This window comes from Branchiostoma belcheri, unplaced genomic scaffold (assembly GCF_001625305.1).
Source record: "Branchiostoma belcheri isolate BF01 breed outbred unplaced genomic scaffold, Haploidv18h27 scaffold82, whole genome shotgun sequence".
Taxonomy (NCBI): domain Eukaryota; kingdom Metazoa; phylum Chordata; class Leptocardii; order Amphioxiformes; family Branchiostomatidae; genus Branchiostoma; species Branchiostoma belcheri.
The window spans coordinates 595,641-609,304 of record NW_017804487.1 but is presented as its reverse complement, the minus strand read 5'-3'; the positions used below and the strand labels follow the sequence as shown (position 1 = coordinate 609,304).

The window sequence follows — 13,664 nt, the reverse complement described above, 5'->3', positions numbered from 1 at the left end:
TACCTTGCAGACACGTGGTGTTTGCCCCCAGCAGTGTGAACACCTACGCGGGACAGTCCTTCCCGGGCCTGGCCGACGCCCTGCTCGACATCGACAACGTTAACCCGGCCGACCAGGCGACGCGGTGGGAGCTCGTGAGGAAGCAGCTCGCCGTCACCACGTTCACTGTAGAATCTGCGGCCAACACGCTGGTCAACAACCTGTTCTAGTTGTTTTAAGTTGTTCCAACACACAAGAGAAGTTCTCTCACTGAAGCTTTCGACCAGTCACTCTGGTCTTCCTCTGTAGACTGCCCCAAGTGTGTGTGTGTGTGTGTGTGTGTGTGTGTGTGTGTGTGTGTGTGTGTACGAGGGAGAGAGAGAGAGAGAGAGAGAGAGGGCGAGAGACATGCGGCCCCTCTGAAAATATTCCGACTCAAATTTTGCCGCGAGAAATTGTTTAAAAAATTCAAGAGACCCAAGCGTCAACCGGTATTTTGTGTTTTTCACTCCAAATGCGGATGTTTGGATGTAAGCACATGCTACTAGACACTAGTACACATCTTGCACGTCTTGCAACCGTATCTTAATGTGGGTGATTCGTAGGTTTGTGCTTTTAGCTTTATGGCTTGCCGTTTTGTATGTTAATTATCACATTCTAAGTTTGTATGTTGTGTACCGATGGTTTTCTGTTAACATCATGTTACACTGTTACGGTATTCATACTGTGCTCCATTTGGAACCAACTGACAGTCAGAATATGGAGGAAATACCCAGAGAATAGCATCCAAATGAAATTTCTTTATTTGTTTCAAATGCCTTTTGTACATTACGTATTTTCTGCTCATTACATTGCGTTTGAATCTAAGTAAATTAGTTAAGGATTTCATTTTAGTCTTTAATCCTTCTTGACGTTGGCACATAACTGATGCTTTCTAGTTTACTTATATTTACTAGAGAAGCGAAGTATAGCACTGAATTTTACATAAAAATCCTCTCCTTCATTACAATTCTACGAATATCCATATATTGCTGTCTGTTCATGATACAAACAATTTGTATTTCAATTATCTTGGCCACACTGCGTCAAATACAGCACGTAAATTTTCACAACATTTACATCAATTGTAATGAGTTATTGGATGGTAATATGTGACTATTAGGGCAGCATATCTCCCTTCTCTGTTTAGACTTTAAGATAGTATAAAGGGCCTAAACGCTATCAAGTTTTCACCATATGGGTACTAAATGTTGATGACATTTTACTCTTACATTTTTTGTTCTTCATTATAATAGTTCATGTCATGCTAATTAACATTTCTCTGGTATACACTTTATAATTGTCAAGAAATAATTCTCCTAATTAGACATTTTATTACGTTCAGACAATTATTTAAGCCGTAAAAGTGACCTCTTATGGCCTATCGAGTTTATACACAATATCTTTAGTGTATAGACAAAGCAACAGCAAGGTCAACAAAGACTACTTGGCCTATCGCCCATGGTCACAAATTGTTCTGTTGGAACGCAGTCTATTAAGGTAATATTACTGCTAGTATTAATAGGTTTCTAGTCAAATTACGTTTGTCCAGGCTTGGTACTTTACTTCCAAGTTATTGGGTTCTACAGAGGATCATGTTGTTGTTGATGTTGTCCTTGTTAAACTCGTTTGATATCTCGCTAGACGTGGCCTCTTGGTGATGGATTGCTCATGGTTCATTCCAGAGTCAAATTGTATCTCTAGGTATTTATCCTGTGTGCCTTTTTACTTGTCTGATGCTGAAAGTGTCTCTAGGAGAGCACATCGAATCGGTGCGCGTGAATACTCTCGATGTACCTGGAGAGGGCAAGGTACATTTGCGTGTTTACGGCTTCAGGAAGGCCTTCTTTCATGCCGGCTAGGTTGACGATATCCGTGTCTCTGCTTTCCTCTGCTACGTTGTAGGTCTAATGTGTGCTCTCTGCCTCTAGCAGCATGTGTACAGGATCATCGCAGTACAGTCCACAGTGTCAGTGAGTACTTGACCATGTCTCCTAGGCACACTTGTACTCTGTAACAGAAACAACAAAGTAAAATGTGAACGTCATGGACTGCTTTAGTACTCGTGGCAATAAGGACAAGTGCTAGTTTGAAACCCATTGCCATGCCATTAATAGATAACTATTTTTATTTTGTTGTTTATTTCTTTTCACAAATTGAAACACATATTGGCAGGGAAGGGCACATATGTGCCTTCCCTAAATTACTTAAGTTTGTCACACTAATTTTTCTCACATAGGTATATGTACAATAAATTATGCTGACGCCTGCAAATACAATGCACTCAAATACCATATAAACAATGTAATGTATGATATTCTCAAAAGTAGTGCTTAGCTTTGATTAGTAAGAGTGGTGTTGGCTCGTGGTACCTGGCTTGACATGGCAAATGAATCCAAACCGGTGACGGCAAAGCACGTCGACCCACTTGCGAGGTACAATCGACAGCACTACGCAGTCTTGATCGTTGTTGCCCCATCTGCCCATGGGATGAGGTTCTCCCTGACCCCATGGTCTGTACGCTCCAAGGGGAGTGCCATTCGCCCACTCAAACACTCCTTCCTCGCGCGTATCGGAGAGGCCGAGCCAGAATCCGGCCCCACTGCTTATAGCGGCCTTGTACAGGGAAATCAGCAAATCGTTGGTCTCAGCGTCTTGGGCCATGGCGAGGGTGCCGCCGTCTTGACGACAAGTCGCTGTCGCGTCGACGAAGCTCTTCAGTTGAGCGGTGAATACCTTGTAGCAGATTCCACGCTGCTTACGATAACCTTTGGGACAACCTGCATGGGGGAAACGAAACGTATTGCATGTCTTTACATTCCGACACCTCTCTTTGGGAATGATAAAAGTAAAACGATAAGAGCAAAACGTCAAACAGCTGCAGTCTATGGCTAAGGTGATATACTTTCAAAGTTGTGCTCAGTCAAAGTAAAATGGATAGTCCAAACCTTCATTCACGCACCACCTCCGAGGTCCAGCTGGTTCCAGTACCTTGTGTCCCGGGCGTCCGGGTGGTCCAGGTGGCCCATGAGGCCCGGGAAATGCAGGGCCAACTGGGCCCGTGGCCCCTTTCTCTCCTGGAGGGCCAGGTGGCCCAGGAGGCCCGGGAAATGCAGGGCCAACTCGGCCCGTGGCCCCTTTCTCTCCTGGAGGGCCAGGTGGCCCAGGAGGCCCAGCAGACTCAGGGCCAACTGGGCCCATGACTCCCTTGTGTCCTGGTGGGCCAATCGGGCCCATGGTCCCTTTCTGTCCTGGAATGCCAGGAGGCCCGGCAGACGCAGGGCAAACTGGACCAATGGCCCCCTTCTCCCCTGAAGGGCCAGGTGGCCCAGGAGGCCCGTCAGACCCAGGGCCAACTGGCCCCGTGGCCCCCTTTTGTCCTGGAGGGCCAGGTGGCCCAGGAGGGCCGGGAGACACGGGGGCAACTGGCCTAATGTCCGCCTTTTTGCCTGGAGGGCCAGGAGGGCCAGGGGGCCCAGGAGGTCCAGGAGGCCCGATAGACACGGGGCCAACTGGCCCAATGGCCGCCTTTTTAGCTAGAGGGCCAGGTGGGCCAGGAGGCCCGACAGAGCCGGAGCCAACTGGGCTCATGTTCCTCTTATCTTCAGGAGACACGGTAAAGTTGGGATGCCCGGGTGAAACACACATCTCTGAAAATAAAATAACTTTATTGCAAAAAAAAGTGTATGGCATCTACTAGTACATACTAAGTACACTTTCATAAGGCTAACCTAACTAATACAAGAGCGGGTGGCTAGTATGGGATACCTATGAAATAATTAACAATAGATCAGGGAGAATAGAATTAGAATGCAGCAATCAGTCTAAACACATATAAGGTGATACAGATATTGATGCCAAAAAGAGCATTGGGCGTGCATGCAGTAAACTATACATGTATGTTCCTTTACACATGTAGGTACATAATTACAACGCACATGACTACAAAAGCTACATAGAAAGTAATTGAAGTTCTATGATGACTAACGTTCCAATTCGGCTACTCGTAGCTCAGTCTTCTTGTTTCGTTTTTCCGCCTCCACAAATTTCTTTTCCATTTCCATGTTTTTGGCTATATCGAAAAAAATGTAAGTGGTTACTTACACAGAGATTATAGAAATAAGAATGCATGTAAACGAGTTTTCCAAAAGATATGTCTATACATTACGGGTTACATTTTTTTTCTCGAAATTGCCAGTAAATTTTCAAGTATTCAGCATACCAAGTTGTCTTTGTCTTTATTACGATACCCTTTAGCCAAAATTGGCTAGTCGTTAAGAGTCTATACAAAAATACAAAAAAATAACATCGTAAAAACATACATTTGGTAAATTGTAATTAAACTCTATAAAAATTGCAGGTATAACAGAGTATAGAGACTCTTTTTACACAACCGAATCTCTCTATAGAGTCTCTTTACTCAGTGACTCACCAGCCTGATAAACTATTTAGGGAGGCAGGAAAACAATGCGTGTATTTTCTAAAGCAATGTAAGAGTCTTGCCTGCAAAGTAAGACAACAGTATGATGATCACCACTGCGAGCACAAGGCCTATGATCTGCCAAAGTTTGTTGCGAAGGCGCCAACACTTCTTAACGTCCGTATCGTAGACGTCTGTTTAGCAAAAAAAAAAAGACGAATATGCACTTCACTGTCCTATCTAACAATAAAACATAACGTTACATATAATAGCAGTGTATTGTTTTGAAGCATTTTATTACATGTATTATGATGCAATGATTGTACTTTAGTTAGTTTATAACTTTCTTTTTCATTATTTTACTGAAGTACGGTTTGTTCTATATGTGCAGGGGGCATTGAAAATCGCAAAAAAATAGTGACATGTAAACCCTGGGTGAATAAATAAAAGAATTAAATTAGATTACATTAGATTAAATGAAAAAGTTTTAAAAAAAGTATATGACGTGAGGTAACATTAGAACTGCTGACATTGGCTTCAGAGCAAATGCAGCATATTTCACTTCATCTTAGTCCCCATTCCAAAATGGGCTGTTCCATATCAATCTTTTCCATCCAGTATCAATTATTTTATTTTCGTAACCTATGGTATGGAGGGAAATATAAAAACATACCGCATACAGCACCTGATATGCTAGTGTCATTAATGTTTCAAAGCGGAGAGGACAGACTCATTTGTATTTTGTTGTCCCTTTTTAAATTCTTATTCTTACATATCAGTCACATTCCAATTATGCAAAGTGCCCAACAGCTTTGTATATCATTTGCAAAAACAAACTGGTATGACAACATCCCTATTCCATATACTTAACTCACCGTTTGAACAAAAACAGTCCTAAGATAGCTTCTGTATTATTTTATCTTTTACAATGTAACTGTATACTGTATAATTTGATCAGTTGTTATGTAATTGTATACATGTTTTAATTAGTTGTAAAATTTGTAATGTTAAGATGCCTAAAATGCCCAATTCAGCGTCTATACAAGAGAACAGCAGATGACGATGCCACGTTTTTAGTGTACATCAGACAGCACATGTATAATGGACGAAATAAACACACGATAATAAAATCAGGGGTCACAGATTTTGTCGTTGTACGGTTGCTCACCGATCGCCGACTAGTTTTAAAGAAGGCCCAAGAGAAAAAAAAACAAGAAAGCAACATAATTTTGTATAACGTAAGCTGGCAATTTTTTTACCTGATCTGGAGGTGTACGCAGTGTTGGACTGCCAATCAGTCTGAGGCTGCTGCGTGGGTGTACCGCCTGGAGAAAAATTACGAAATAAGGGAATAAATTAATGCGTCGATGAAGGTTAGACATCCAGGTAATACGATAGCCAAAAAACAGTTACTCAAGCAACTGGATATGATTTTGAAAACGTCAGACGTTTCAGCTAGTATCCACTAGCTTTCGTCAGTGACTGAGAGACCAGAGGGGAAAGCAGGTTTATATACGGACGAACATAGACACCTCCGAGGTGCCCTGGCTAAATGTGGCTACCAAAACTGGACTTTCAACAAAGCGCTCAAACCTTCAGATCAGTCTAAGAAAACCCAGAAGTGCAAACCATTGACCAACAAAAACAAGGCCAACATCACTATTCCGTATGTCCAAGGAGTATCTGAAAAACTCCGACGGATCTTCCAAAACTTCAACATAGCCACTAACTTCAAACCTCACTCAACCCTCAGACAAAGACTGGTACACCCTAAGGACCGACCTCACAAGGGTACCAAGGCGAATGTTATTTACAGACTCAAATGTGAGGAGCCCAATTGTAACAACACCTACATCGGAGAGACAAGTCGACCGCTTAAAGTAAGGTACAAAGAACATTGCCGACCTAGTGCCAACGGCTACTCCTCAGCCATTTTCCACCACCTACAACACAACCAGGGTCACTCTTTCAAACTCGAGTCCACGGATGTCTTAGACCGCGAAACACGCTGGTGGGAACGGGGTGTTAAAGAGGCAATATATGAAAGAATGTACAACCCCACCCTCAACAGGGAAGGGGGGCTACGGGTCGATCTTTCCGGCACTTGGGATTTGGCACTCCCAGCCCCGAGGACAGACAACACTTAAGCTCCTGTCCTGTATAACAGGAGCTTTCAGACTAATTTGCATCATCTTGTCTTGACTTGTCTGACTTTTGTTCCTTTTTCGACTTCCAAAAAAAAAAGAAAAATTGTCTTCACTTTATTTGCATATCAATAAACAGGTTGTGTATATAAACCTGCTTTCCCCTCTGGTCTCTCAGTCACTGACGAAAGCTAGTGGATACTAGCTGAAACGTCTGACGTTTTCAAAATCATATCCAGTTGCTTGAGTAACTGTTTTTTGAATAAATTAATGGTTTATTCGGAACATATACACTGTATATGCAGTACTGTACAGTATACATAATAACATGGCGTCGGTGGCGCAACGGTTAGAGCGTTGGACTCGGAACCGAGAGGTCCCGGGTTCGATACTCACTGTGGCCCGACGTTGTGCCCTTGGGAAAGGCACTTTACACGACTTCCCCACCTATACGGTGGAGTGACGGCCACCGAGCCTCTTAGGCTAATCTGTCTGTCAAGGTGCTAAAAACACCTTACGGATTTGGTGCGCCGATGTGACAACATCTCATATCTGCCACTGAGAGCCGTAATTTTTTTTTACAGTATACATATAATTTCTTTACCTGATCTGGAGGTGTACGCAGTGTTGGACTGCCAATCAGTCTGGGGCTGCTGCGTGGCTGCAGCGCCTGGAGAAAAATTACAAAACAAGAGTTCCACGATCTCATACCTTCGGCAAATGATGTTAACCCTTGCGGTTGAAGAATTATACAATTTTGATAATTGATTTTGCAAATAAGATCCTCATTTGCATGGGTTATATCAGTTGATCATATTCTCCACCCAATGACAGTCTTATCTTAACAAAAAGGCTATTACAGCACTTCCTCATAAATTATGCAAATGAGGTCATGATTTGAATAAATTATGTTTATTGATGTTCGCCTTCACTTAACTTCCAAATGTGGCAAGTATGAAATTCCCAGCAGTTACAACTATGAAATTATAAAAAATTCCCATTAATTATGCAAATTAGGTCTTCATTTACATAATCTATATCCTCAGATGTTTTTTTCATTCTCAATTACATGTCACAAGTGTTTCATAGTCCTATTATCGAACAAAGCAGATTTATAGAATTTCCTCATTAATTATGCAAACTAGCTCCTGATTTGCATAATTGTCATTTGATTATGTCAAGCATCCCTTAAGCTACCTACATACCAAAAATCACGACAATCCGTCAACCGGTTCTTGAGTTATCATCCTTCGAAAATTTTTCAACAAATGCTCCTGCAGTTCCAGAACAAGCCGCTAGGGGGCCCAAACTCATGTCACTTCTTCCCTACCTCAAGAGCTATCTACCAACCACAATTCGTGACCCTAGCATGTCCAGATCGCGAGATATAAAAACCGGAAGTTCTGCTGCAGTACGAACAAAAGCCGCAAGGGCGCCCAAAATCTAATCATTTTTAGGTCTCATTAAGACCTACCCACCTACCAAGTTTCATGACAATGCATACTAAGCTTCTTGAGTTATGCTGTTCACAAACAGACAAACAGACAAACGCTACTGAAAAGATAACCTTCTTGGCGAAGGAATGGTTTATTCGGAACATATAAACTGTATAAACTCACAGGAAACCTTACTGGTTACCTGCGCTGTAGCCAACATTTTAAAAGTACTACAACTCGCTCTTATAAACGTTCCAATCAAAAAAGGCACTGTTCGTTTGAGCTTTTTATACATTACAAGTATTTATTTTCATTTGTCGATATATTCTTTGTGTTGAGAATTTAATGTAAATAAGAATCATATTCATCGTAAATCTTTTGCTGAATAACCAGTTCGATCTTGCAAGTCTTTGCACAGCGGTATCAAGAGGTTATCAGTTCGAATCCCGACTCTGTCGCTCACCAGACAATACACGCTACTGTATTTTAAGGGCTACAGTTTACGCACAGGTATGCACATGCGGGATTCGAACTCGCGGCGTCTCAGTCCAGCCGTGGATAGCTGTGTCCAGGAATACTGTGCGTTACGGAATATATAGCAAAAACACGCTACCGTCTGTGACGCCAGTCTGGGGCTGCTGCTGCCCTCTCTTCATGGTGCCACTTGTCAGGTTTCTGGACAGCAAAAACACGTCCTACACCAGACAGGTGCTCAGTAACAATAACATGTTTGTGTGCGGTGTGATACTAAAAGCAGTTTTTGAACGAAATTAAAAGCAAAGATTAAAGTAAAGCAAGCAGATTGCTTGATTTGCAAACATGAAAGAAACTTCTCGCTGGTGAGACTTATCAAAATATCAAATGAACACGTAATCGTTTTATGTTGCTTCGTGCCGTAGGCGTCTGTTTTTTTTTTCAAATAATCTTTATTATTTCATCTGTTTAGCAAAAAAAAGAATATCCATTTCACAGTCCTATCTTATAACATAATATCAAGTAACATACAGCAACAATATAACGAGTAAGAAGCATTATAATACAACAACACCATGTAAATAGATCTAGACGATAATGCAACATTATAATGCAGCCATAATGCAATAAAGAATGTGAGAGTCGTATGAAACACACACGTGCACTAAGAGCTGGAATTGAGCAGAATCTCAATGACTGTTCCTTATGTTGAACAGTTCCTTACTACTTCGAGGGTCCACATCACTCTCACACCAAGAAAACTGTAATGTTTTTGATGTAGTGCAAAACTTCATTTACTGTACGGGCAGATTCTCGTAATTGATAGATCACCAACTCGTCTTGTTCGTATTTATCTTCGTTTTATCCATCTTGTAATTATGCATGTATCTTGTCAATGTGTTTTATACTCGTATGTTTTTGAGTAGAAGGTGGCATATAAGCAACTTTTGCTTTTTGCCTCATACTCAATAAATATATGTGAATAAAAAAATGAGCAGAAGATAGGTCGTTCGTTGAGTCTTTATTTCTTTCCATGATATATAGCAGTGTATAGTAGCTTTATTGTTAGTCGCTTGTTAATCTCAATTCTTAATCATATATGTTTACTAGTCTTTGTTTTCATAACATTTTGCATTTCGTTTTAGTGGCGACATGAAAAATAAATAATTGATAGTCTCTCGCCATTGTGTGATGTAAATAAACATTAAATGTTGAAGTAACTAAAGCAAACACGGAATGTAATGGCAGTTTCTATACGATAACTCATTTTCCAGAAATATAGAAGTTCTTGCAAATCCAGTCCCGAGGGCTAATTGCAAGAACATGATAAAGTAATAAACAGTAAAGATGATAGTAAATGATGCTACCAACGCTACTTTTGATATGTTATTCTTGGTTTTGATTTCTTTTCTGTTTGCAGTAGAGTATGAAATGCTCAACATTTTGCGAGATGTAATAGAAATACCTTTTTTTTTTGTATATGTGTGTAGGCTGGGAAGGTGAAGGGAACATTGTTGCTTTGAACTTTCAGTACCAAAGGAATGATTTACAAGTTGAGCCAGACGATTCTATCCTTTTACCTTGTGTGTAAAATTAACCTCCAAAGACACCAAATGACGTCTTTTTTGCAATTTTCGTGATTATCACATCACATGACCATGCCTCTGTCGACGTACTGATTTCTTTAGTATTTCAAATATCCCACTAGCCTCCATGTGGAACTGACGACTCTGACAAAGGTTGCAGTACACAGTATTAATGGGCGAACTCCGTAGTCAAAAGTAGTACGGGCACAAAGTAGGTCGGCGTATACTTGAGACAGACACAGAGATTCTTGTGTGTACGACGGCGACGCGGGTACTGTGGTACAAGATAGAGGAATACAACAGGTTTGAGACTGTAAAAGTTGAAATTTGACCTTTGTTCGGTTAGCGTAGATTTGCGCCTTGATACTGTCACAGCCTAGTGCTGTGCGCCTGCTGCAGTTCCATGAGCTTCCGCATAGCGCTTTTAAAAGATTGCGTCACGAGTGAACTAGCCGACAAACTTTAGCCCATTTTCACATATTTTGTACCTTGAACTCAAACATATTCAGGTTGAACTGTACCTAACTTTTGCACCCTACTATATTTTACCGTGTCGAAGTAGGTCACTTTGGGGTTCTTAACTATAGAAATCTCCATAGGCCGGAAACTGTGTCCTGCTACCACAACTAAAAGCCGTGTTTCGCGCAGGCGCAGTACGTTGTGTTGACGCGCTTGCAACAATCCTATACTCATCCAATATGGCGGATAATACCTGTCCTAGTCACGTTACTGTGCGAAGAGAGACGCAAATTAATGCAGATGATCCGATGTAAGACTACTAAAACTAGGCATGTCAAACTTTCCCGCTCGGGCATTGGAACGCGGGGGCGCGCGAGGCAGTAAATATTTTTAAACTATCGTTAAAAATCAACCGTTTGTATTATGCCAATAAAAATCGTTATCAACAATGTATATGATGTCAGCTATCGTGTCATTGTATTTTTAGTTGAAAATATGGATCAATAAAGGAGCTAAAAATCAGCAAAGTTGAAAATACAGCCGAAAATCAGCCCCGTTCGGACGCCGCGAACGCGGCACGCTATTTTGAAGCCGCCGGGCGGAGACGTCTTCTTCCACTCAAAAGCCACAAACCGCTCGGGCTTGTAGAACTCTGGGAATGATTTGATGTGAAAGGGCAGAGTTCAGGGTTCACGACGGCGGTAGGACAAAGTTGATACGTCATCGCTGGCGGGAGGTATGAGTCGAGAAGTGAAGCGTCCAAAAAGTATGTGAAAAATTTTGTTATTTTTCTTGAATTTAACAATTTTGTCCGCCCATAGCAACAAATATAAACACCTTGTGGTTATGTTGGTGTAGTTTTTGTTTCATTTGAGGCGAGTTTAAGCTGTGGGTTTAGCGAAACATTTTGTTAGTTTTTCCCGGCCGCCGGAAAAATGGTGCGTGCAATGCGCGCGGCCGGGCCGTGAGGGGAGGGGGGCGTGAGATCGCGAACGTTGTCGGTTTAATTCAACCTATAAGTATAATCATAATTTCCGCTGCTCTTTAATAATATATTTTAAGCGTAAGTGTGTTACACTTTTAATTTACGACAATGTGGCATATTTTGGACGAAAAAAAAACTTTAGCCGGATCATGAGATTGTCGTAAAGTGTTATATTCAATGTTATGTTTTGTCCATCGTGATCAATATTTACCCAGCCCCTGATGTAGATATTTTTTTTGTTTACTGATCCAGCTTTGAAGAAAAAATATCAAATTTCTGGTTTCTGATGTCAGATACCAAGGCCAAATCTAGTAACCTCACTATTTTTTATATTGCCAGTTGCATGGTTGATTTCATTTTTTAAAATCTTAATTCAACAAAGAAAAGTGAATCATCCTGAACATTTTGAATGGCTATTGTTGTTGTTGTTGAATCTATTACTCCGCTCACTCTTGTCAGAAGATGGTCCCATGTGATTGTCTTCTTCCTTCTGTGCATTCTCTCTTCTCTCTTGTTGCTTTTTTCCAATTGGTCGTCTTCATGTTCAGTGGTGCTTTCCTCTTCTATTCTTTTCTTGTTCGTTTTCTTAGTTTTCTGTTTTCTTTTTCCATTGGCTATTTATATATGGCTGTACATGTGAGACTAGATACTAATTACCTAATACTGACTACCCATATTTTATTTTATTTTAGTGGATGAAGAAGAGACAAATGCAGGAGAGCTGTGCAGAAATGCAGGATTGAGTCTTTACTGCACATGAAACAGGCAGCTGTCAAGTTGAGCATGACAGATTCACAAACGGGCCAGTTTTGGAGTTGTTTAACTTTGTCAACAAGACTGGACTCAGAGAAGACACGAGAGTGAAGTGGATAAAAAATGTGGATAAAGATTGTAAAAATACCATTTTATCTTTATCAAGTAAATTTAGCTGTAATTGTAACATCCATAAATACATGCACTAAAGTAGTTAGTGTGAAAATGCAATTTAAAAGAGTAGTAAGTATACATGTATTGTAAAAGGCTAATTAGCATATTGTTAATTGAAATAATTGTTAGTTAATCAAGAAATGAATATTGAATATTACAGTTTGAATATTACAGTTAGCTAATATGTCAACAGGTTACTGTGACATTTTTATTATATAAAAGAAAAGTGACATGTATCCTGATATGTATATAAATGTTGGTAATTAGGCTCATTTGCATATTTTGGTATTTAATCATCCTCATTAAAATACTTTGTTTACTTCTAAAGGGAATTTAGGACCACAAAAATACCTTGTTAGTATAGAGCTCTGTTCACAATTTGTATCTTACCTGGGAACCTCGTTACCTGTAAAAATGATGTAATTATGTAATTATGTAATCATTAGCCTAATTAGGAAAAAATATGTAAACTTTTGTATGTAAAAAGATGAAATTAAAGACCTTTGTTACAAATTGTTTGATCCTAAGATGCTGAAAATTTGAAGATTGTAGCATGAAAACTTTAAGAGATACAATAAAATGTATGTCAGATATTGTTGATTTATGGTCTCTTTTGGTGCCATGACTAATTAGCCTATTCCCATAGGACCAATACTTAAGCATCTTCCAATGAAAACGTCAAAATCATAAACTTTGAAAAATTCTAGAAAATCTCAACTTTGTCCAATTTTATGAGAAATGAAGCATTCTGACCGGAAAAATCTACTCTATAACATGGAATCATTTTTAATAATCCTTGGCACCCCCCCTATTTTTAGTTGTGACATCCCTACCTAAAACAATCACCCAACACATCTAGAGAGACGTTCCATGTACTTATGTGATTTATAATCTTAGAATTCCATGTATTTATGTGATTTATAATCTTAGAAATCTTAGAATAGTTGTATAAGTAGAGTCACTGAATACTGTCAACTACATGTACCGTTATATAGTGTAGCGTATCGTAGCATTTATATGTAGAATTTAACATTCCTGGCAAGTAACTTAGTCTACACTCTGTTTAGCAGTCATAGACCATGTTTTGTATAGGTACAACTGCTCACGGTACCCTCCATGAGTATAGTATAGCATAAGGTAGAACGCACGTGTAGAGTCGAAATATTTTCTAACCAGTAGTTCTTAATAACACTCTGTCAGACACAGTAACCGTTG

The 13,664-nt window shown here is 40.2% G+C and overlaps 1 protein-coding gene across 1 annotated transcript; it reads right to left on the bottom strand.

Annotated features, from left to right (window-relative positions):
- Positions 1 to 2,012: 2,012 nt before the first annotated feature.
- LOC109486633 (collagen alpha-1(I) chain-like) lies at positions 2,013 to 8,674 on the bottom strand. The gene is made up of 7 exons (XM_019790491.1): positions 8,632 to 8,674; positions 7,187 to 7,252; positions 5,698 to 5,763; positions 4,007 to 4,090; positions 2,967 to 3,668; positions 2,526 to 2,798; positions 2,013 to 2,029 (listed from the first exon to the last, which is right to left on the bottom strand). Exons 1-7 carry the CDS (start codon positions 8,672 to 8,674, stop codon positions 2,013 to 2,015), a joined length of 1,251 nt encoding a protein of 416 aa, XP_019646050.1.
- Between the last annotated feature and the right edge of the window lie 4,990 nt (positions 8,675 to 13,664).